The sequence below is a fragment of the Panulirus ornatus genome, chromosome 37 (assembly GCF_036320965.1).
Source record: "Panulirus ornatus isolate Po-2019 chromosome 37, ASM3632096v1, whole genome shotgun sequence".
In the NCBI taxonomy this organism is placed as follows: Eukaryota; Metazoa; Arthropoda; class Malacostraca; order Decapoda; family Palinuridae; genus Panulirus; species Panulirus ornatus.
The window spans coordinates 18137199-18159991 of NC_092260.1; the positions used below are offsets into that span (position 1 = coordinate 18137199).

Below are 22793 nucleotides of genomic sequence, written 5' to 3' on the forward strand. Positions count from 1 at the left end.
AACAACTTTACGTAAACAATGAAGATCCGGTAAACCAGGAAATAAAAAAGTTACAAAAAACATAACAGAGTAAACAAGGGGGATACAAAAAAGATAAGAATTCATAACATGTGTGTTTTCTTTATGAATCAATTTCAGTTATCACTTTAGTTTTGGCTACCATGATTGTAATGAAATGAGAACCATATAATAATAATAATAATAATAATAATAATAATAATAATAATAATGATACTAACAATAATAATAATAATAATAGTAATAATGATAATAATGATAATAATAAAAACAGAGGAAAACTGATAAATGAGACAAGGGATAGAATAAACAAGGCCACCAAGAAGGTATACCATCCCCGGCATCCACAGCCCCAGGAGCTGAACTCTGACCTCTCCCCCTCGACACAAAGGTCAAGGTTCGGTGCCTGTTGACCGCCGAGCAACATCAACACAAGGCTTGCTAAGTGACTCCAACTCTCGGGTCACATGATAGTTACGTTCCAGTGATATATAGGTATCCTGAGTCTAGTTTTCCATACATATGAATACATCTGTTTTACACACACACACACACACACACACACACACACACACACACACACACATACGTACGAATAATCATTCATGTATAATGTATATATGTTTATAGGTACTTATACATAAATGTATGTACGTATATTCATTTCTGTTTATCTGTCTGTCTAAATATCTATGTCTGTCTACTTTATCTATCTATCTATCTATCTATCATTTGCTTACTTCCATTCTTTAGCTGTCACGTCATACTGGTACCAGTTACTATCATCTAAGTTTACCTTGAACGCTTCATATGTTCTGGTTCAGCACTTCACCCGACATATGCCATATCGATTCAGTTCATTTTATCCCATGCACGCCTCTCACCTTCCGGAATGTTTGCGTCCCGATACCCCAGAGCTTTTATTCCATCCTTCCGCCTCCTTCTTGGTCTCCCCTTTCCCCTTGCTTCCTTCACCTTTGACTAGTAGATCCTCAGCCAGTCTTTCTTCGCATATCTTCACCATCTGAACCATTTTTTCCATAACCTGGTCACCTCTCTCAATTAGATTGCGTTTACTTCCATACCACTATCTCTGACATTCCCAAACCACTCGAACCCCCTCACACCACACATCGTTCTCAGGCATGTCACTTACAACACGTCCAATCATCTTCCTTTTGCGTTTAAGGTCCAAGACTCAGAGCTGTATAAAATTGTTGGAACTACTATGCCTTCAGATACACCCATCTTTTCCCTAACGTCTCCTTCCATACGCTTCTAAATACACAATGAAATTTAACCCTTCATCCACTCTATGACTTATTTTAGCCCCCATGGTTCAATCTTCTGCCCCGCAAAATTCCAGACACCTAAACTCTCCACTTGTTTCAGGTCCATAACATTCGCATGTATACTCAGACCATTCTTTCTCACTCCCCTTGTACGCCTTACTCCCTTACACTTGTTCACACTGACCCTCAACTTTCTCATTTCGCTTACTCTCATATTCCGCCAATAGCTTCAGCAGTTTCCTTCAGGAGCGTGCCACTATAGCCGTGTCATCTGCAAACAGCGACTAATCCACCTCTCATGCCCCGCGCCCCAGCTTCTAGCATACCATAGATTCACCTCCACTCTCAGCCACTTGCATTTACCTCCCTCACCACGTCGTCCATAGACAGACTAAAGAACTACAATGACATCAGATATCCGTAATGTAGACCCATCTTCACTAGGAACCACACACCCTCCTCACTTCTTGCACACGTGCTCCGCTCTCCTGGTAAACTGGATTCCACTACAGTCGCCATCATACACCTCCGATGGATCTCGGAAATCCATCGCCATGCCTTCACTCACTCATTTGCGATGTCCAGTTATGACATTGACTAATTCCAATCATCTTTTATTTTCCTGTGTGGAAGTATGTGTACCTGTTTTAAACATACATACATTCGTAAATTCATTTATATATGAAAAACATAGATGGACTAGAAATGTTTTGATGCAACAAAATCAATCTGGACTACACACAATGTTGCTCGGCGCATCAACCTCTGGAATATGTGCAGAAGTACAGTGACATGCAGTGCTGGCACGGAATTATGGTGTGAGATGTGGTCATGGCCGCGAAGAAGCACACTTTGTCACACCCGCCTCTCCTGGGAGGAGCAAGCAGTTCTGGTGGTGTGGCCATCCCGGGGATGGGTGGAGTGCACCGCTGTGTCGAGGACTGTGAATATAATGGTTGGTGTGGAGAGGAAAGAGGTCACTGATCATTGCCATACTGTCAGCATAACCTCCCTCGACGCGCACACCAGCATGCATGCAGTCTTGATCCTACAAGACACAGCGGGTCACTCACTGGGGCCACAACTTCAGAGCTGCTCTCCTCCCTGCCCCCATTTTTTTTTCCTCTCGGACATTACGTTTTAGTAAACAAATCCGTGGGTGGCAATCAACAGACCTCAGTGTTTACTATTACCGATGTCCTCAGGAAAAACAGAAAAACGAGGGCTTACAACATAAACAAGCGAGGCGATTAACACAACTAGCTAGGGTGAGAACAGAGCTCCTCCTCAATCTCAGACCGAAGTGAAAGGAAAGCAAAAGAGTTCTTTGTGCCACCCTCCTTAGTGGTGTTAATCGCCCCCCTCTCTCACATAGGTGAAAGAACCATTATAATCATGCCTGAAGACGAAGATCAAAGAACTATTATGCAAGATGCCATGCTCAACTCCAAGGTCAATGCTCCAGAGCAGTCAACCAAGGGGAATATGTTTCTCTCTCTCTCTCTCTCTCTCTCTCTCTCTCTCTCTCTCTCTCTCTCTCTCTCTCTCTCTCTCCAGGAGACACACGCACCGCCTACTACTCTCTCAACACCTCGCAGGGCAGGGGCAGTCATTTTGGCAGTTTATGGGAACGGATCAGATTATTATAAATGTATTCTGTCTGTTTGGTTTGTAAAAAAAGACATTCTTAAACGGTACTATGGAAAATGGCAGTCGTCCCATGCACGGTATGCAAAGAAAATTGAGTTTGGCGAAAGTGACCCGTGTGTGATTTTGTAGGGCATGTAAGTGCGGACTTGTCGTCTCAATGAGGAAGTAATTTACCAAGAAGAAAAAGAAAAATCACACGTGTGAGGGTCATTTTCGCCATCTCAAGTTATAAAGAATACACAGTACAGAAAAAAAATATATATATAAAACGAAAAATATGTAATATATATATGTATATATACAACATTTTTGAGTCTTGTATGACGAATGCAGGAACGTTTACTGATGATAAAGCAATTATTAGAGAAAATCACCATCTATGTATCCATGCATTACAGAGTTTGGATTCTTACCTCAAAAACTCCGATTTCTTCCAACAATTAATCTTCTAAGAATGTCGGGGAAAATTAATCAAGTTATTCTAGTTTTCTCTGAATTTCAATTATAAAAGAGAGAGAAAAAAGTCGTCATAATAATGGTTACATTGTATTCCTTTAACCATTGTTAATTTTCTCAATTCTTATTTTCTTGCTTGTAAGAGGGCAGTGAAAATAAACATTAAACGTTTAAATTCGCATAGGATCGTTTGGGTTTCCTAACGATACAGTCGGTTCCTCGTGAGTACGAACTATTGATCAACTTCTCCAAAGTCGTAAAGTTCTGTACCAGTTGTGGGGGGATGTTGGGGGAAAGCACACTGTATTATGAATCCTCGTCTTCTATTCGCACTGTTCCACTGTTGCTAGTGTAAGTGATGTGTTCCATGATTCACGATAATTGTAGGAATGCATTACCAGTACATGTGTCCTTAAACGTATATCATTATATACAGATATATGGTAAGTAGGAAGGAAGTAGATATTGCTACCACCGAAGACCCCCCCTCTACCAGTGCTAGATACACGACCTTCACCTGTGAATGATGCCTCAGCAAAGAGTAACTTTCCTCAGAGCTCCCAGAACCATCCTCTGCAAACTCCCGTCTGCAGAAGCGTTGGTGTGTGTTCTCTTTCAGAACAGAACCCGTCTGATGTCTCTCATTGATATTCTCTGGGATTATTAGTCCACTTAATTTAGTTTCTTATATTTGGGTTGAATGGTTGAGAAAGAAAACACACACTGGTTAGCATTGAGAGAAAAAAAAAAAAGGCTAAGGACAGTATTTCACCCACCAAGACCCAGAATGAAGAGTGTCACTGTGTTAATGTATTTTTATATATTAGGTTTTAGTTCAGTATAACTCGCACATCCATCGGATCAGAATTACAGTATATATTCCTACAGTATGTATTCCTTTGCCACTCAGCAGAGTCCCCTGAAGACCACTTAAACTAACAGGAAGTAAGACCCACTGAACAATACTCCCACACTGAAAAAAAGGGAGATCCTGATCCGATGGTATTTTGGGCGAGAGAGATCTCGTTACAACTGAAGCTTTCTTACGACTCTAAAAAGAAAAGGTTGGTGCTTATGATTTCTAAGCTAGGATGACAAGTCTATGGCTCATTAATGGCTGACAAACAGACACAAGACAGAATGTACAACTTCACAACAACATAATGTGCTATTTGTACAAGTTCCAAGTACAGAGCTGGCTTTGTCGTAGTACTTGTTATCGAGAGTACAGAGGAAGGAATAACCATGGGCGCGTTTGTGTATGTGATGAATGATTATGGCTCAGCAGAAAAACATGGGGAATATTTCATCTATATTCATTGATGGAGAGAGGAAAAAAAAAAAGAATATTCATATTTCAATATCAATTCAGACAGATGTATATTACACAGTCGAATACAGATGGATATTAAGAAAATTCATCGTCACATCATCTCAGTTATACTGAGGCAAAGGTAATGACATGACCTCATTAGTCGTCAACCAGAGTTATCCGTGGAAATATATCAGGGATATTAAAAGGTTATCATCAAAAAAAGACTCCAGATATAAAGCCTAATTATCCGAGTAATGTTAATGATATGCAAGCATTTTAATCATCAAATATCAATAAGAGAGAGAGAAGGGAGGGGGGGAAAAAATATTGGTTATCCGTGATGGGTTTTCACGTGACTAATTTCTTTGCTTTTCCTTGAGTTGAGTTGACCCCCCCCCCCCCCCCTCGCCCTAGGATGTACCTCCGTCGGAATAACCTGGTGTGACCTCTGACATCTGGGTGACGTCACTCACCTGAGCCTGGCGACTCCCGGGCCCTCGTGCTCTCCTGATCCTCTTGCGACAACCTCGTCACCTCTGCAACACAGAAAACGGGAAACTATTAGAGAGGCTAACATTGGGGCATGGACGTCAGGCGGGGATCAATATGTCCTGAACAAATATTGATATAAATTGTTGCCTGGTGATTGACTGAATGTTTATTGATTTATTTAGGTATCGCGATTATTTACCCTTCATAAGATACGTATTATACAGGCAAACACACACACACACACACACACACACACACACACACACACACACACACACACACACACTTGCAGATATACAAATACAGACACAAGTACATTAGCAGAGACACAAACATGCACAAGCGAAGAAGTACACACACACACACACACACACACACACACACACACACACACACACACACACACACACACACATACACACACACACACACACACAAAGAAACAAACCCTCCCTGAAGAAAAAGAATAAATAAATTTTCGTACACAATTACGTTGGAACACAGTCACAAATACTAGGTGCCCATACAATCAGGCACGCATAAACATACACACATGATGGAGAAACGCGCACGCAGACACCTGTGTACATAGTCGTGGACACACACAACCACTCACACAAATGAACGTCCACTCACACACATACGCGAACAAAAAACAAGCATATATATGAAATGGAAATCCAGCAGGAAACTCACATGCATTTTCATAAATGCCTGTGTCTCCCCGTGTGTGTTGATAGACCGAGCGCCGGTAGCAGCTAGGAACCTCGAAAGATGCTCACTAGATGAAAGTGTATCTCCAAGGACGAGAAACAGGGGCAAATATCGTGCTTGTATTTAAGGAATCACCTAACGCACTAGTACACCTGGGTTGCCTAATACAGTACACCTGGGTCACCTAACACCGTACACCTGGGTCACCAAACACAGTACACCTGGGTCACCTAACACCGTACACCTGGGTCACCTAACACCGTACAACTGGGTCACTTAACACAGTACACCTGGGTCACCTAACACCGTACACCTGGGTCACCTAACACCGTACATCTGGGTCACCTAACACAATACACCTGGGTCACCTAACACAGTACACCTGGGTCACCTAACACCGTACACCTGGGCCACCTAACACCGTACACCTGGGTCACTTAACACCTTACACCTGGGTCACCTAACACCGTACACCTGGCTCACCTAACACTGTACACCTGAGTCACCTAACACCGTACACCTGGGTCACCTAACACCGTACAACTGGGTCACCTAACACCGTACACCTGGGTCACCTAACACCGTACACCTGGGTCACCTAACACAGTACACCTGGGTCACCTAACACCGTACACCTGGGTCACCTAACACAGTACACCTGGGTCACCTAACACCGTACAACTGGGTCACCTAACACCGTACACCTGGGTCACCTAACACCGTACAACTGGGTCACCTAACACCGTACACCTGGGTCACCAAACACCGTACACCTGGGTCACCTAACACAGTACACCGTTATGATCACCTGATCATAAAGTCGCGTTAGTCTACGGGCCAATCTCACTAACACGTGAGGTCAGTGAGCTACTGGCAGAACTAATCAGAAGGCAAGTGGATAGCTCCTTCCATAAGAGAAACTGCCTAACTGGGAGACACCCTGGATTAAAGGGAAGGAGGCCAAGCATTGCGAATGACTGGACTGTGTATTTATTCCTGGACTGCCAGAAAGATTTTGACACTGTAACCCCCCCCCCCCCCCCCCATAGGAAGCTGATTAGGAAATCAGATCTAAAAGACAGAAATAATGGGTAGACTCCTTCATTTGGCGGATAACCATAGTGGGAAGGGAGGGGAGGACGCATGTAAGGGGGAACCTTCTCGAAATGGGCTGCAGGGGACTCAATCTTGAGTCCACTTCAGTTCTTGGTGTACGTGACTTGATTTGAGGGTTGGAACCTAACCTGAACATGTCTGCGGATGATACTAAGATCATGAGATGGTCAACGAATGGCGGTGGTTGTATTAGGTTACTCGGGAACCTATACAAACTCCAAAGCTGGTCTGATGAGCAGTTGTTGAAATTCAGATCGAGTAAGCTGAAGGTCAAGAGGTTGGGACACAGTGGAAGATGGCCTGGATATGATTGTCATCTAGCAGGAGATGAATTACAAGAGTCCATGTGCAGAAGAGACCAAGAGATCGAAGTGTGCTTGACTTCTAGCCAGGGCTACACGTGAGAAAATTAGTGACATTGGCAAACTGTCTCGCTGGCAAATATTAGAAGTATATGGATAAAGAAATGTTTGAAGAGCAGTTCACAGCATAGACCAAAAGTTGGATTATGCCTCTCAACTCTGGTCACCGCAGCTGAAGAAGGACAAATATCTGATCCAGAAGGTCGAAGAAAGTGCAGCTAAGATAATACCTGAAGTGACAGGGCTGAGCTACACTGAGAGGCTGAGGGGGCTGCAGATTAGTCCACCATGGAGGAGAAAAGAAAGAGAGTTGACATTAAAGTTTCACAGTCTAGTTGGACGACGTCGACCATGGGGAGGGAATTCTTCAGGAGATGCAATACCGCAGTGACGAAAAGCCACGACAAGTAGTTGGGCAAGGAGCTTGTTATCAAAGAACGTTAAGGAAGGAGTGCTTCAGTCTGCGGGTGGTGCATGGTTGGGGTAGGTTGTACTAGGTAACGGCGAATACCAGCAGTTTAAGAAAAGCTATAAAGACAACTTGATAGTTTAGCAAGATCAGGAGATGGGGTGGTGGGAGGGGGCTCACTAGTGTACAGATCTCGCCCTGTTTTCTATAAACAGGTAACGACAAACAGGTGATACGACCGAAACGCAGATGACTATAGAAAAAGACGGACATATACACACAAGCAGAACCACTTCTATGCACAGTGCGAGTGCTCAGTTACACGTACATTCACGTACATCAGGATATCACACAACATCTACACAGACCCGCCTAGGTTTGAATCCTGAGCGCGGTACTTGGCCCACACCTAACCATGGTGTTCTTCCTCCCCGTGAGGCTGGTCGATAAATGAATACCTGGCTTAGGCTGGAGTGTCTTTTTTTTTCTTTTTTTTTTTTGTGTGTGTGTGTGTGTGTGTGTGTGTGTGTGTGTGTGTGTGTGTGTGCACTCAGGAGAAATAACTATGTGTTGCATATATACAAGGTCCAGAGACGGGACTACTCAAGTTTCTCAGAAGCACACAAGAGGTAATTACAACATTAATCTCACACACACACACACACACACACACACACACACACACACACACACACACACACACACACACACACTAAGTAGCAAGGATATGCCACACGTACATATATGCATCCATACACACGCACACGTGCAAACACATATTCACAGACGCACACACGTATATGTACAGAGAGACATACACTTATACAAAAAATACATATATCAGCACACACACACACACACACACACACACACACACACACACACACACACACACACACACACACAAAGACACACGCATACAAGCACAAACACTGACACACTCTCTCTCTCTCTCTCTCTCTCTCTCTCTCTCTCTCTCTCTCTCTCTCTCTCTCTCTCTCTCTCTCTCTTCCCAGTCCCCCTTGACATCTTCCAACTCCCATTATCTCTCCTAGGTTGTCTGATTTTCCCATCTCTAACTTCCTATTTTCTGCCTTCTTAATATTGCCTCGAGAATCTCCTGTTCTGTCCTTCCCTTACATCCCCTTAACTTCCCTTTAGCCCCTCCCATTCCTTAACCTTGCGCTTTCACCTCCCTTTCATCCCTACCTTGGTCTTTGACTTTCTTCAGTTACTCCTGCCTTTGAACACCTTACCTTAACCTTTTACCTTTCACTTCCACTCTCTTTAATATCTTTACCTTGACCTCCGCTTCCCCATTCCCTGTAACTCCTCTCTCCCTTTAACCATTATACTAATACCATTTACCTTCCCCCTCCTTTTCCCTCTGACCTCCCTTACCGTAACCTTTTATGTTCCCTTCTCTTTAAATCCCTTACCTTAACCTTGTACTTTTTCCTCCTTTTAAAGGCCTTTCCTTAACCTATTACTTTCTCTTCCCTTTATACCTCCCTTACCTTAACCTGTTACTTTCTCCTTTTAAACCCCTCACCCTTTACCTTTTAATCCCCTTTAAACCACTACCTTAGCCTTTCACTCTCTCATTCCATTACATCCTTTTTCTTTACCTTTTACTCTCCCCAACCTTTCCCCATGACAGTTGTGGAAAACATCTACTCACCTTTCCCTTGGCTTTCCCCCGATGGTCCCGGATTAGATTCCCCACACTGAAAAGCACAGAGAAAAAACCAGGAATCAATATACTTGTTCGTTGTTTGGAACGTCTTGCACTGTGTTCCCACAGGAGTGTCCGTGTGTGTGTGTGTGTGTGTGTGTGTGTGTGTGTGTGTGACTGATATACATGTGCATGACTGTGTGGGTGGATGTGGCTGGTCTGTAGGGGTATATGTTTGGAGGAATTACATTAGAGAGTGTATGATTACTATATGTGATTATCATGTGTGTTACAGGGAGAGTGTTACGCTTCTCTCTCATTCTTGAATATATGTACCTCGTATTTACTACTGTGTGTGGGTGTGTGTGCGCGTGTGTGAGTGGGTGTGTAAACAGCAACTGGTGTATGCATAAATAAAGGTTATAATAACAACACTTGCTCCATTAGAGTAAGATCCAAATGAACAAACACACACGTGTATATATATATATATATATATATATATATATATATATATATATATATATATATATATATATATATATGAACTAATAGTAATAATGGTAATAATGATAATAATACTAATGATGATGATAATAATAATGATAATAATGATAATAATGATAATGATGATAGTAATAATGATATTTATAATAATTCATTTACTTTTTTAATACCTGGATTTCAGGTGTAACCCCCCCCCAATATACCACCTGCACCGAAGTCCTCCAGGCACTCAACCTCTTGGAGGAAACTTTTACTCTATAAATACCCAGAGATACCAGGGCTATCTCCAGCGATAGGTTGGTCTATCCTCCCCCTCCCTCCCTCTCCTCTGCCCCTCCTCTTCTACCCCCTTGTCTATCTCCCCCTCCAACAATTGCTCGCGTGGGCAAAGGCCGCTGATACCATCTATGAGAATTTTCAAGCGGTTCCCGGGGGCTTGGTCGTGGTAGTGGTGCTGGTTTCCGTGGCAACGCGGGTGATCAATATGGTTGCAGGGTTGCCTGTTGTGATCAATACTGGGGGGGAAGAGGAGGGGGGGGGGGCCCACATGGAGCTACTTGCCCCGGGAACGCTACGTGGTCCCCTTCCCCCCCCCCACTCATGCTCGCTCTTGATTGGCTCTCGCTTGCCGACTGGCCGTTTGAGGGATTTATTCCTCGTTGGCATCAGGACAAACAACAGTTCAGAGCTGGCTGCCGGCCGCCCCTCTCGCTACGCTTTTGAACTCGACGGCCTTGCGCCCTGTTCCTCCCATTCATTCCTCTCCCTCGTGCCGGAGGACCGGGTGGGTGGGTGTGGGGTAATGAACCGTAAGGGAATTCAATGACCTCGTCCCACAAATGATCAATTATCACCCACCGTTATCCTCAAGGAGGTACCGAAGGATGTGTGAACGTAAACCACGTCATTCGAGCCATGCGGCGATGTGTGTTATACGCTCGACCCTCGCGACTACATAAACTACTGGATGGTCGTCAGGAAAGGACCTTTAAACATACACACGTAAGGTGAACGCAGCATAAAATTTGCATTTTTTCCCCCCCTCCTCCTCACCATCCATGAGACTGAGACGGAAGGGAATGGGTGAGGCGGAGGAGGGAGGAAGAGAGGCGCGTTCGCCTCGACAGGATGACGTATGGTGATGAGTTGGTCAATAGGACTCTTTGTGCGGAAGACGTTCGAGTCATCTCCTGAACCCTGGTTCCTTCCCTCCCCAGAGGAACTCGGTAGAGTCCTTCTCCTCAGGAGGCACAGTCTCTTCGTGGTTTCCCTAAGAGTCAAGGTAGATGAGTGGAAACGGAATTCTGCTTCGGTCACGGGAAGCGAAGGTTTTCTACATATGTAACAGCTGTAGATTAAAGTTTTCCTCTGATATATATATGCATATATATATATATATATATATATATATATATATATATATATATATATATATATATATATATATATATTTATTCCTATGAGTCCACGGGACTCATAGGAATATCTCGATCACGAGCAAAATTGTCATCCTTTCCAATATATATATATATATATATATATATATATATATATATATATGGAGTGCATGAAATATTTTGGGATAACTCTGCTCAGAGTTGCTGGAGCCCTTTCGGGCTGTATAGCGGCAATGCCACTAACGTTGCCTCATACAAATTTAATCTCAGACCTGTCCTGCCAGGCCGACATACCCAGCAGAAGAAAGCGAGGGAAGGAGGAGGGAGAGCGAGACAAGGAGGAACAGGAGAGAGAGAGAGAGAGAGAGAGAGAGAGAGAGAGAGAGAGAGAGAGAGAGAGAGAGAGAGAGAGTGGACTTCCCCGGGAGGAGAAATTGAAATTCCAGTGTGACTTTGTCTCAATTTTTCCAAGTTTTCCCATAAAAGAAAGATAACCATAAAGGTGTCAGCAAAGTCAGGAATTTTTATCCTTTATTTATACAGACCCATCGAGTGCTGTAAGTGTCAACTGCTCATATAGATCTTTTACTGACCTCCTGTTTGTTCATGAAAACTCTTCATTTCCTATATGAGTTAAATAACATCCACTGACACTAGGAAATGAATTGTATCTATATCTATCTTTCTGTCTAACTATCTGTATCTGTCTGTCTATTTATTTATCTATCTATCTATCTATCTATCTATCTATCTATATATATATATATATATATATATATATATATATATATATATATATATATGCGCTACCGGACTCCGCCTACTTCAGTTTACACCAGGAGTGAAACGTCACCTTTAGCGTATATATATATATATATATATATATATATATATATATATATATATATATATATATATATGAGGGAATGTATTGATACACACATCTCACACTTTTTCCAGCAAGGTAATTGGCTCATACACGCCCACACGTACATATATATATATTTAGACACAGTTATGGAGGAGCTAAGGTACTCTGCTCAAGTTTTCCGCGTCAGTCGCCACCGTAGTCTAAAACCAAACACCTGAGAGCCCAAATCTCCTCTAAATCCTCTCCTGCCCCTCACAACCCTACCTCGTATGGGGCTTCCCTCCGCACGTGTGTGGCCGCTAGCCAGCGTCCTCCTCCTCCTCCTCCTCCTCTCACCTCCTTCCCTCGTCCTCGGCCCGTGCCGCATGGGGGCCTCTTATCACCGCCCTTTGTTAACCATCACAGCCCAGTACTGGTCTGTGCCACCCACTGCCGCTTCAGGACACCCATTGCCACCACCTCCACCACCACCACCCCTTGCCACACCGGTGCGTATTTGATGCCTTCAAACGCCACCTTCAGCTGCTCAGTGCCACCGACTCCCTGCCTCACACAGAGTCCTCCCTCGCTCACAGCCGGCCTCTCCCGTGGCACCCGTTTGCCAGTTATCATCCATATGCACGTGAGTCCCGCCACCCGCAGGCCATGGCACGGCTAGGAAGCCTTCGAAAAACTCATTGCGCGGCAGTTCCTCTCCTCCGCAAGACTGGATCCTGAGTTTTGATTTCAGTTCGATGTATCGCTGTCCTTCTGTTCCGAACGTTAACTGTGTACTCTTGTAATTCAGAAATTGCAAATTTCTCCTCTGGGGCTTATCATTCTCTAATTACGGGTCACTAATTTTTTTTTTTCCCGTTTCATGGCTAATAATGATGTAATTTAGAGATTATAGGGGAAGCTGGGTTGGTCTTCGCGGTAGTTCTGGTGCGGCGGGCGAGGGGTAAGATGACGGAGTTAGTAAACTGTTTCACATCTGCCCCCCTTCTCTCTCTCTCTCTCTCTCTCTCTCTCTCTCTCTCTCTCTCTCTCTCTCTCTCTCTCTCTCTATCTCTCTCTATTTTATGAAATGATCCGTACCTCAGAACTGCTATTTCGTCTCTCTCTCTCTCTCTCTCTCTCTCTCTCTCTCTCTCTCTCTCTCTCTCTCTCTCTCTCTCTCTCTCTCTCTCTCCCCCCTCGTCCTTCATTTCAGTGCTCGCTCAGTCTGCGGATGAAACTATTTAAAGGGAATGCTATGCGGCGGAGGAGGAGTCAGTAACCGGAATAACAGTATGGGGAAAGGTCTAGCGGAGTGACCAAGATGTCTACAGGATATAAGGATATATATATATATATATATATATATATATATATATATATATATATATATATATATATATAATGAAAATGAACTCAATGCAGTTTTTCCTGATACGCATTTAGAAGCCAAAGTCTGACTGAGCAACAAACAAGCTGCCGAGTCAGTGGGAAGGGGAGGGTAAGGATAAGGGTTATGGTGGGGGAGGAAGGGTCTTCCGGCCTGCTTGGTGACGTAACGCATCAACTTCTACCTTGAGCTGAATCCGTCCTTAGCACACCTCTCATGAGCTCCCATTTTCCCTCACGTAAGTTTCTCTAGTCGCAATCCTCTCTCACTCTGTCACCCTCCCCCTATGTCCATGGCCCTCACACCTACCTATGGGAACTTCTGTACCGGAGGCATCATCACCTGCTGCCACGGCACCCCTCTCTCTTCCCCCGGGACACCGCCCACAAAGACGACCTGTGGCTCTCCCAACACACTCTCCCGACTCCAGAAACGTTCTTCTTAGAGTCCAACACCTTGGGTTTACGCCGAGAGTAAGAAGTCACATTCGGCGAGACTATATTATCAGAGTTTAATCACTACAGAAGAGTCCATCCATTCCCTACTACTGATTGTAGCGCAGCCCTCGAGCTACAGGAACCCCTAGAGAAGAGATCCTGTTTTTTTATATAATAATGATGATAGCGATAATGATAATGATAATGTTACTGATAATGATAGTAATACCATGTATTGTGCACCTGGACATGTGAGGAATGAAGAAGAGAGGCTCAAGCGTTTTAGGGGTAGCTGAGTCGTTGTGTCAGCTGTTTGGTTGTGTGAGATCAGTTCTTGGTGATGGATGATTTGAGGGCGATAGTGGATAAGATAGTCGTTGAGGGTATGGTTCAGTGGCATGGGGTATTCAGAGATGTGAGAGTGACAGTGATGAACAGTTTGTGGGATTGTGCGCTGGAAGAGGACGTAATTGGGAATACTTGGTCTATAAAACGGGACATTTATAGATATACGTGGTTAGATAGGGTAGTAGGTGGTCAAGTGGGCATTACTGAATTATGTACCAATTTTTGATATCATTCCTTCCTCCTCCAGTTTCCCTTCAGCACTAGTTCCCAACATATATATCTTGGACCATTAGTTCTATGAGTCATGAGTATAATGAACCATCAGTGCCATCAGTTCCCGTGACACACCAGTGTCATAATCCGTTAATGCCATGAAGTGGCAGAGCTGTGATCCATTAGTGCCAATAGGAACTGCTCCCGTGAACCACTAGGGCAGTAAATGTTGTCGATGTTGTGAGCTACTGCTGCCAAGCATGAGCCATTAACACAACAAGACATTTTTGACAGAACCTGAAGGTGCCACTCAATCACCGATCGTGAATCACCACAACATGAACCATTAAATTCCATAAACCACTGCTGCCTTGAATCTTTGGAACCATCATGCCATGACCCACCAGTGCTGTGAACCATTGGGGCCATGAACCACTGGTATCGTGACCCACCAGTGCTGTGAACCATTGGGGCCATGAACCACTGGTATCGTGACCCACCAGTGCTATGAACCAACGGTGCCATGAACCGTTAGTGCCCAAACCATTAGTGCCGTGAACCCACAGTGCCATGAACCAGTCTGGTGGGGGTGGTTGGGTTGACTTGAGGAGGGGGTGGGGGAGGGTGGTCGACGCAGCGTAACTCGGTCTGAGGACCATGGAAGTACTGCAGTGAGCCGCCCGAACATCGATCAATAAGACACAAGACTTCCCAAGTTTTCCGGCCGCTTCACGCGCTTGACGCTGCACGAAACGGATGGTCGCATAATGTCCGTTTCCTCTTAACTGGTGAAGGCCCACGTCTTAGTCAGAAGGTCTGGATCTATTCTGTAAATTGCTCCCTTTAAAGACTCCAACATCTTAAGCACTAAACAGGTCGCCCTCCAGCACGGAACGGGAGATATTTTTGAATCTTACTAAATCTTCCTCACGTTTCTTTCCTCCTCGATTGAGTCGTCATCCAAAGTAACTTTCTTCCCATAGGTAACAAGATTCCCTGATTCTTGTTAGCTTTTACGAAAGCTTTTCCTTTGAAGTTTGGGTGAATGAAGCGTTCCTTAACAGGTTCCACGTTTTTTTACTCTACCCAAGCTGTGACTAATGGGGTATTAGTGGGCCTCAGATGTAGGTTAAGGGACGACACCCCATTGTCTCACCCTTCAAACCCCCTGGGTGCAACAGAGAACTGTCCCTTGACCCTCTGGACGCACAACACACCCTCATCCTCCTGTCCTGCCCTTTACACCTTGAAAGACAACAGACCTGCCCCTACACCCTCAACCCCACCACCCACACCACATTTTACGCCCTAGGCGTAACACATCATTCGCCCTTCGTGCCTCGAACTTTACCCCCTACCCCTCTCCTCCTCTGCGAGCAACACGCCATCAGCACTAATCGTTGTGGTACTTGGTCCCTCCCTCCCTCCCTCCCCAGGCGACTGCAGAGCCTCCTCCATTTCTCTCACGGTATTGTAGACCCCCACCCTACATCTTCCCGTGGTATTTGACTCCCTTTCCTCCCACATGCTTTGTGGCTGTCACCCTATTTTTCCAGTGTTAGTGTAGCTGCTCCTTTACTCTCCCACGGTACTCGGTCCTCTCCTCGACGGTACTGTAGCCTCCCTTCCCTCCACTCCTCATGATACCTGGCCCAGTAGCTTTCTCCCTACGTAACCCTGCGAGACTGTAGCCACCTTACTCCCCAGGGCAGGCAGTGTATCACCCATCCTCTTTGGTGCTCCAGCCATTCCTCACCCACGACCCCCACTGGCGCTTTAGTCCTCTCCCTCTCCTCCCCAGTACTGCATCCCCTACCTCACAGTATCCTCCCACACATCCCACGGCTCTGTACCACCTCCTCCCACCACCTGCCGCAAGGCACATTAGCCTCATTCCTCCACCATAGTATTGCTACACCCATCCCCCCCTCTCTCTCCTCTTTACGTACACTAGCCTTCTTTTTCTCCCCCCCCCCACCCACCCTTACTCTGGCTCCCTGCCCACCTTTTAAGGTCCTATAGATTCCCTCCTTCCTCCCTACAGCACTGTAATGTCCCCCCCCTCACTAGGTGGTGCATATTCCATTCTTTACCTCCCTAGGTGTTATGTAGTCTTCTCCACTCCCCTCTCCCCTCCAGTACTGTAGTCCCTCTCTGCTACCCACGGGCATTGTATCCTCTTCCAGTCCTCCTGCGGTACAATGGCTCTCTCTCTCTCTCTCTCTCTCTCTCTCTCTCTCTCTCTCTCTCTCTCTCACACACACACACACACACACACACACACACACACACCTTCAACGGATTTGTAGCCCTCCTCCCATAGTAATATCCCCTATCTCTCTCTCCCCTCTATAGTAATATTAGTCCCCCCTCTCGCCCTTAGAATAGTGCAGCCTCTTTCCTCCCTTCAGATTTGTGAAGCAGCCTCCCCTCCACCCCGAGCGCCGTAGCCCGAATGCCTCTCCAACGATAACATAATCTCTTTCAAACCGCAGCACGATCGCATAGCCCACACCCACCCAGACCTTTGATACGGCAACCTCCACCACCACGATACTACAGCCCCGTCCCTCACCCTAGTGCTGTAGCCCCTTCCTCTCTCTCTCTCTCTCTCTCTCTCTCTCTCTCTCTCTCTCTCTCTCTCTCTCTCTCTCTCTCTCTCATGGGGGTTGAAGCCCCTCCCTACTCCAGGTTACTGTAGCCCCTTCCCTGCCCTCGGCAATCTCGAGGTTGCTGTTACTCTCTCTCTCTCTCTCTCTCTCTCTCTCTCTCTCTCTCTCTCTCTCTCTCTCTCTCTCTCCCCGCCCTCCAGGTGCTGTGGACGACAACGATCAAGGTATGGTTGTCTCCTACGATGTAATACTCCCCCATGTTACTATACCTCCCCATTGTAATAAACGCCTCTGTAGTCCCTATAGTCCGTTTGCCACCCTTTGTAGTCCCCATAGTCCTGTAGCCGCCCTCTGTAATCCCTATAGTCCTGTAGCCGTCCTCTATAATCCCTGTAGTCCTGTATCCTCCTTCTCCTCCTCCCTTGGTAACTGGAGTTACTTCACCCCATGGTATTGTACCCCACTCCCTCCCTCATCCCCTTCCCACCACCCACGCTATTGTAGCAATCCCTCCCTCCCTCCATCCCTCCCTCCCCACTATAGACTCCTCCCTTCCCCTCAGCCCAGGGTATTGTAGGCCCCCCTAACCCCACCTCCCCCTCCTCCCCCAGCCAGAGAAGGTAGCGCAGCGTCCGACCAAACAGTGATCAATAAGGGAGGGCGTTGCAAGGCTGCCGTTGCTGCTGGGCATGGCTTTGTTCCCGGCCCAGCGCCCTCCCTCACTCCCTCCTTCCCTCCCCCTGCGTTCACTCCCACTAAACCCACCCCCTCTCTCTCTCTCTTCCCTCTTATGCCCTCCTTCCCTCCCGACCCGATCCGACCCCCTCTCGACAATCTTCCTTCCCTCCACTACCCGTTTGTCCCTCCGTCCCTCTACGGCCCTCCCTCCACCTTAGATCATCCCTCAAGTACCGCTTCCCTCACTTGGCCCCGTACCCTCCTTTTCATACCCATCACGACATCCTACCATATGAACCCCACTGTTGACGTCGCTCCTCCTCCTCCTCCTCCTCCTCCTCCTGCAGGATCATCACATCCCACAACCCTCGATCAACACTACACCCGATAACTAGGTAATCAGAGTCCCTTAGCCCCCGGGCCGTCAACAGACCCCCGGCGACCCGTACTACACGTACACCTGACAAGTTTGGGAACAACACATTTCTTTTCACTGACACGCACGGCTGATGAATGTTTCAGTGTGTCCAATTAATGGAACGTCTATGTACTTTTATACTATGTTAAGATACGACTTGCCTAATGGTTCTGTGTAATCTAAACCCGTATTTAGAGACAACTGATACAATCACGGTGAACAAACATGACCTTGCATTAGATTTCTGTCATATTCTAGTGGTATCCATCCATCGAGGCGTGAGTTATATGACGACCCCGTCGTCCATTGTACAGTGAAACGATTATAGCACTCGGATTGTAAACGACATTCAGTAATTGTATTCCACACACGTGTGTGGAGGCACCAGTGAACGTAAGTGAACCCATCTCGTTCAGATGAACATGATGGTGACAGTGTTGGACGAAACGAAGAGCGACAGGTTCCCCGACCAGAGAAAAGGTTGAGTTGGAGGGAGGGAGAGAGGGAGGGCGGAGCCGCCCGCATACATACATCGTTTACAGAAGGCATCGCACGACTTCAGTCTCGCCTGCTGGAATTGCATTAAGGTCCGGAGCATCTCTGTTCCGCTGAGGCGACTCAATAAAGGTAATAAGAGAATGGCGATAGACAGCTCCTGGCGATGCTGCTGGTGCCTGTGCTTGCTGCTGCTGCTGGTGATAGTGCGGCCACTGGTGCTGCCACTGCTGGTGGTGGTGTTGGTGATAGTGCGGCCACTGTTGCTGCCACTGCTGCTGCTACTGCTGCCGTTGCTACGACTAATGACGGGGCTGCTGCTGCTGCTGCTGCTGTTCTTATTTTGGTGCTGCTGTTACTTGTATCCCAACTCGTTTCCTCACTGACACTACTGCTTCTACCGCCATCACTACTACCACCACCACCACTACTACTACTACTACTACTACTACTACTACTACTACTACTACTACTACCACCATCACTACTACTACCACCACCACCACCACTACTACTACTACTACTACTACTACTACTACTACTACTACCACCACCACCACCACCATCACTACTACTACTACTACTACTGTTGTTGTTGCTATTTCTGTCGCTACTGCAACTGAGAGGTACAGCTCACGCACCTGACCCTGTGTTTATGTGACAGAAAACACGAGAGCCACAAGCCATGCGACGCACCAAGGAAAACGAACCATCATGGAGGTAAACCATCAACTTATCCTGACTACGAAGTGACACGTAGTGGAACAAGACATAAAAAGGGGAACCTTACGAGAATGACTATCCCAGATTAGAAACTACCAAACACCACGGAAAGTAGTAGTCCTTGACCTCAAAGGTTATCCACACACACACACACACACACACACACACACACACACACTCTTGCAGAAGGGGGTCACGAGAATTTACGAGACGTTTCAACAACAGCAGCCCTCCTTCCGTCTGCCACGTGTTCGCCTCCTCCACCAGTAAGTTGGTGGGCAAGGCTCGTCTGTTGTCCTTGCCTCACCCGAGCCCGTAATGGATGCATAATTGTATCGAACCTTCCGTGTTGCCGTGCCAAGAGAATTTGATATCAGTGTGCTGGCACGCTGGCTGGCCTCCCGTGCGTGTGTGTAATTAATGACAAGGAAGACGGACGTCTTCCTTGTCATTAATTTAACATAGCCCGTTAACCGAAGTTCGTGTGTGTGTGTGTGTGTGTGTGTGTGTGTGTGTGTGTGTGTGTGTGTGTGTGTGTGTGTATTATCTCGAAACACATGTGTTATATCTCAGATGTATGTAGATCATTTTTCTCCCCCTCCGTCATGATTATGTATCGTCACCCAGCACCACACACCAGTCCAGCGTTCCATGATTGCCTTCTCTCGACCACATCTTACACGGTACGTGTCCTCAGTACCCCCAGGTCCAGAGATTTCATGACTCGATTAAGCCAAAGGTCACTACCACCTCCGTAATGGCCTGACCCAGCTAATCCACACACAGGTAATCCATTGATCGGGTGAGACGACGAAATGATAATAGTACGACCCCTGAGCACGAGGGCACGACCCTGGAACACGAGGGTACGACCCTGAAACACGAGGGTACGACCCTGAAACACGAGGGTACGACCCTGGAACACGACGGTACGACCCTGGAACACGACAGTACGACCCTGGAATACGACGGTACGATCCTGAAACACGACCATACGACCCTGGAACACGACGGTACGACCCTGGAACACGACGGTACGACCCTGGAACACGACGGTACTACCCTTAAGCACGACCTTAACGACTTCTAGGTATAACGACGGTCTGGTCCTTTGACTTAACGATTAAAGTTGGTTAGCTCCTTTGGAGGAAAACAGGTGGCTGTGGAACGCTAACTACCAACGACTGTGACCTATAATTGCCCCCATCTCACACGCGGACCAGTCCTTAATAGTCTTATAACCTCGTTAGCTTCACGCGTTTGGGTCCAGGCTTTACCTCCTCCTCGCCATAACCCGGGCACTCACGGTAACTCTCCCTCCACAGTATAGCACGACGACAAGTCTCGGAAAAGCTCCCGGGGGTCATTTCATGAAAAAAAAAAGGAATAATTTCCTCGGAATCCATCGATTTCTGGCATGCGAAAGAGTCTCTACCGACCCAAGCATGTGCAAATAGTAGACTCATCGACGTAGTTTAGGGTCTGAAGCTACGCGTGTAGGTGATATATACACAATAAAGCATTCGAGTGTGAAGAGTGAGTGAGAGAGGGAGAGGGTTGTATACGTGACTGCTGTTGGTTCGTGTATACTCGAATGCAGTGCTGTTGATTTCTTCATGTTCCACAGTTGCAGTGTTGACAGTTTGTATATAAACGGTAATGTTGCAGACACGTTTGCAACTTGTGTGTTAGAATAGCGGCTTTTCACCAAACGTGTTTGTTTGTTTGTTGTCATATCCAAATGCGTTTTTATATTCGCGTGTTGAAATATGTGTATGCAATTGTGAACGTGTGTGTATATAAAAGGTTCCTAATGAGTAGGTAGGAGGATATGTATATATATATATATATATATATATATATATATATATATATATATATATATATATATATATATATATTTGGAACGGGGGGCTGGAAATCCTCCCCTCTCGTTTTCATTTTTCCAAAAGAAGGAACAGAGAAAGGGGCCAAGTGGGGATATTCCCTCAAAGGCGGCTCAGTCCTCTGTTCTTGACGCTACCTCGCTAACACAGGAAACGGCGAATAGCAAAGTATGTAAAAGAAGAAAGCTGAGAATAAATGTGGATAAGAGCAAAGTTATTAGATTCAATAGGGTTGAGGGACAAGTAAATTGAGAGGTAAGTTTGAATGGAGAAAAACGGAGGAAGTGAAGTGCTTTAGATATCTGGGAGTGGATTTGGTAGCGGATGGAACCATGGAAACGGAAGTGAGTCACAGGGTGGGGGAGGGGGCGAAGGTTCTGGGAGCATTGAAGAATGTGTGGAAGTCGAGAACGTTATCTCTGAAGGCAAAAATGAGTATGTTTGAAGGAATAGTAGTTCCAACAATGTTATATGATTGTGGGGCATGGGCGATAGATAGGGTTGTGCGGAGGAGGGTGGATGTGTTGGAAATGAGTTGTTTGAGAACAAGATGTGGTGCGAGGTGGTTTTATCGAGCAAGTAATGAAAGGGTAAGAGAGATCTGTGGTAATAAAAAGAGTGTGGTTGAGAGAGCAGAAGAGGGTGTATTGAAATGTTTTGGTCACATGGAGAGAGTTAGTGAGGAAAGATTGACAAAGAGGATATCTGTGTCAGAGATGGAGGGAACGAGAGGAAATGGGGGACCAAATTGGAGGTGGAGGGATGGAGTGAAAAAGAATTTGAGCGATCGGGGCCTGAACATACAGGAGGGTGAAAGGCGTGCAAGGAATCGATTGAATTGGAACGATGTGGTATACCGAGTTGACGTGCTGTAAGTTGATTGAACCAGGGCATGTGAAGCATGTGGGATAAACCATGGAAAGTTTTGTGGGGCCTGGATGTGGAAAGGGAGCTATGGTTTCGGTGCATTACACATGACAGTTAGAGTTTAAGCGTGGACGAATGTGGCCTTTGTTTTCCTTTCCTAGCGCTACCTCGCGCGCACGCGGGGGAAGGGAGGATGTCATTTCATGTGTGACGGGGTGTCGGCGGGAATGGATGAAGGCAGCATGTATGAATATGTGCATGTGTATATATGTAAATGTTTGTGTATGTATATCTATGTATACGTTGAAATGTATGGGTATGTATGTGTGCGTGTGTGGACGTGTATGTATATACATATGTATGTGGGTGGATTGGGCCATTCTTTCGTCTCTTTCCTTGCGCTACCTCGCTAACGCGGGAGACAGCGACAAAGTATAATAGATAGGAATATATATATATATATATATATATATATA

General features: G+C 45.9%; 1 protein-coding gene across 8 annotated transcripts in view; it reads right to left on the reverse strand.

Moving 5' to 3' along the window:
* The window catches only part of LOC139760556 (protein tramtrack, alpha isoform-like), a 443543-nt gene that overhangs the window by 94913 nt on the left and 325837 nt on the right, over positions 1–22793 (reverse strand). For all 8 annotated transcript variants that reach the window (XM_071683894.1, XM_071683889.1, XM_071683888.1 and 5 more), the window contains exons 4-5: positions 9506–9551; positions 5205–5267 (exon numbers count right to left, since the gene is read on the reverse strand). In XM_071683894.1, the coding sequence (XP_071539995.1) occupies positions 5205–5267; positions 9506–9551 (109 nt within the window). The remainder of the gene's footprint in view (positions 1–5204; positions 5268–9505; positions 9552–22793) is intronic.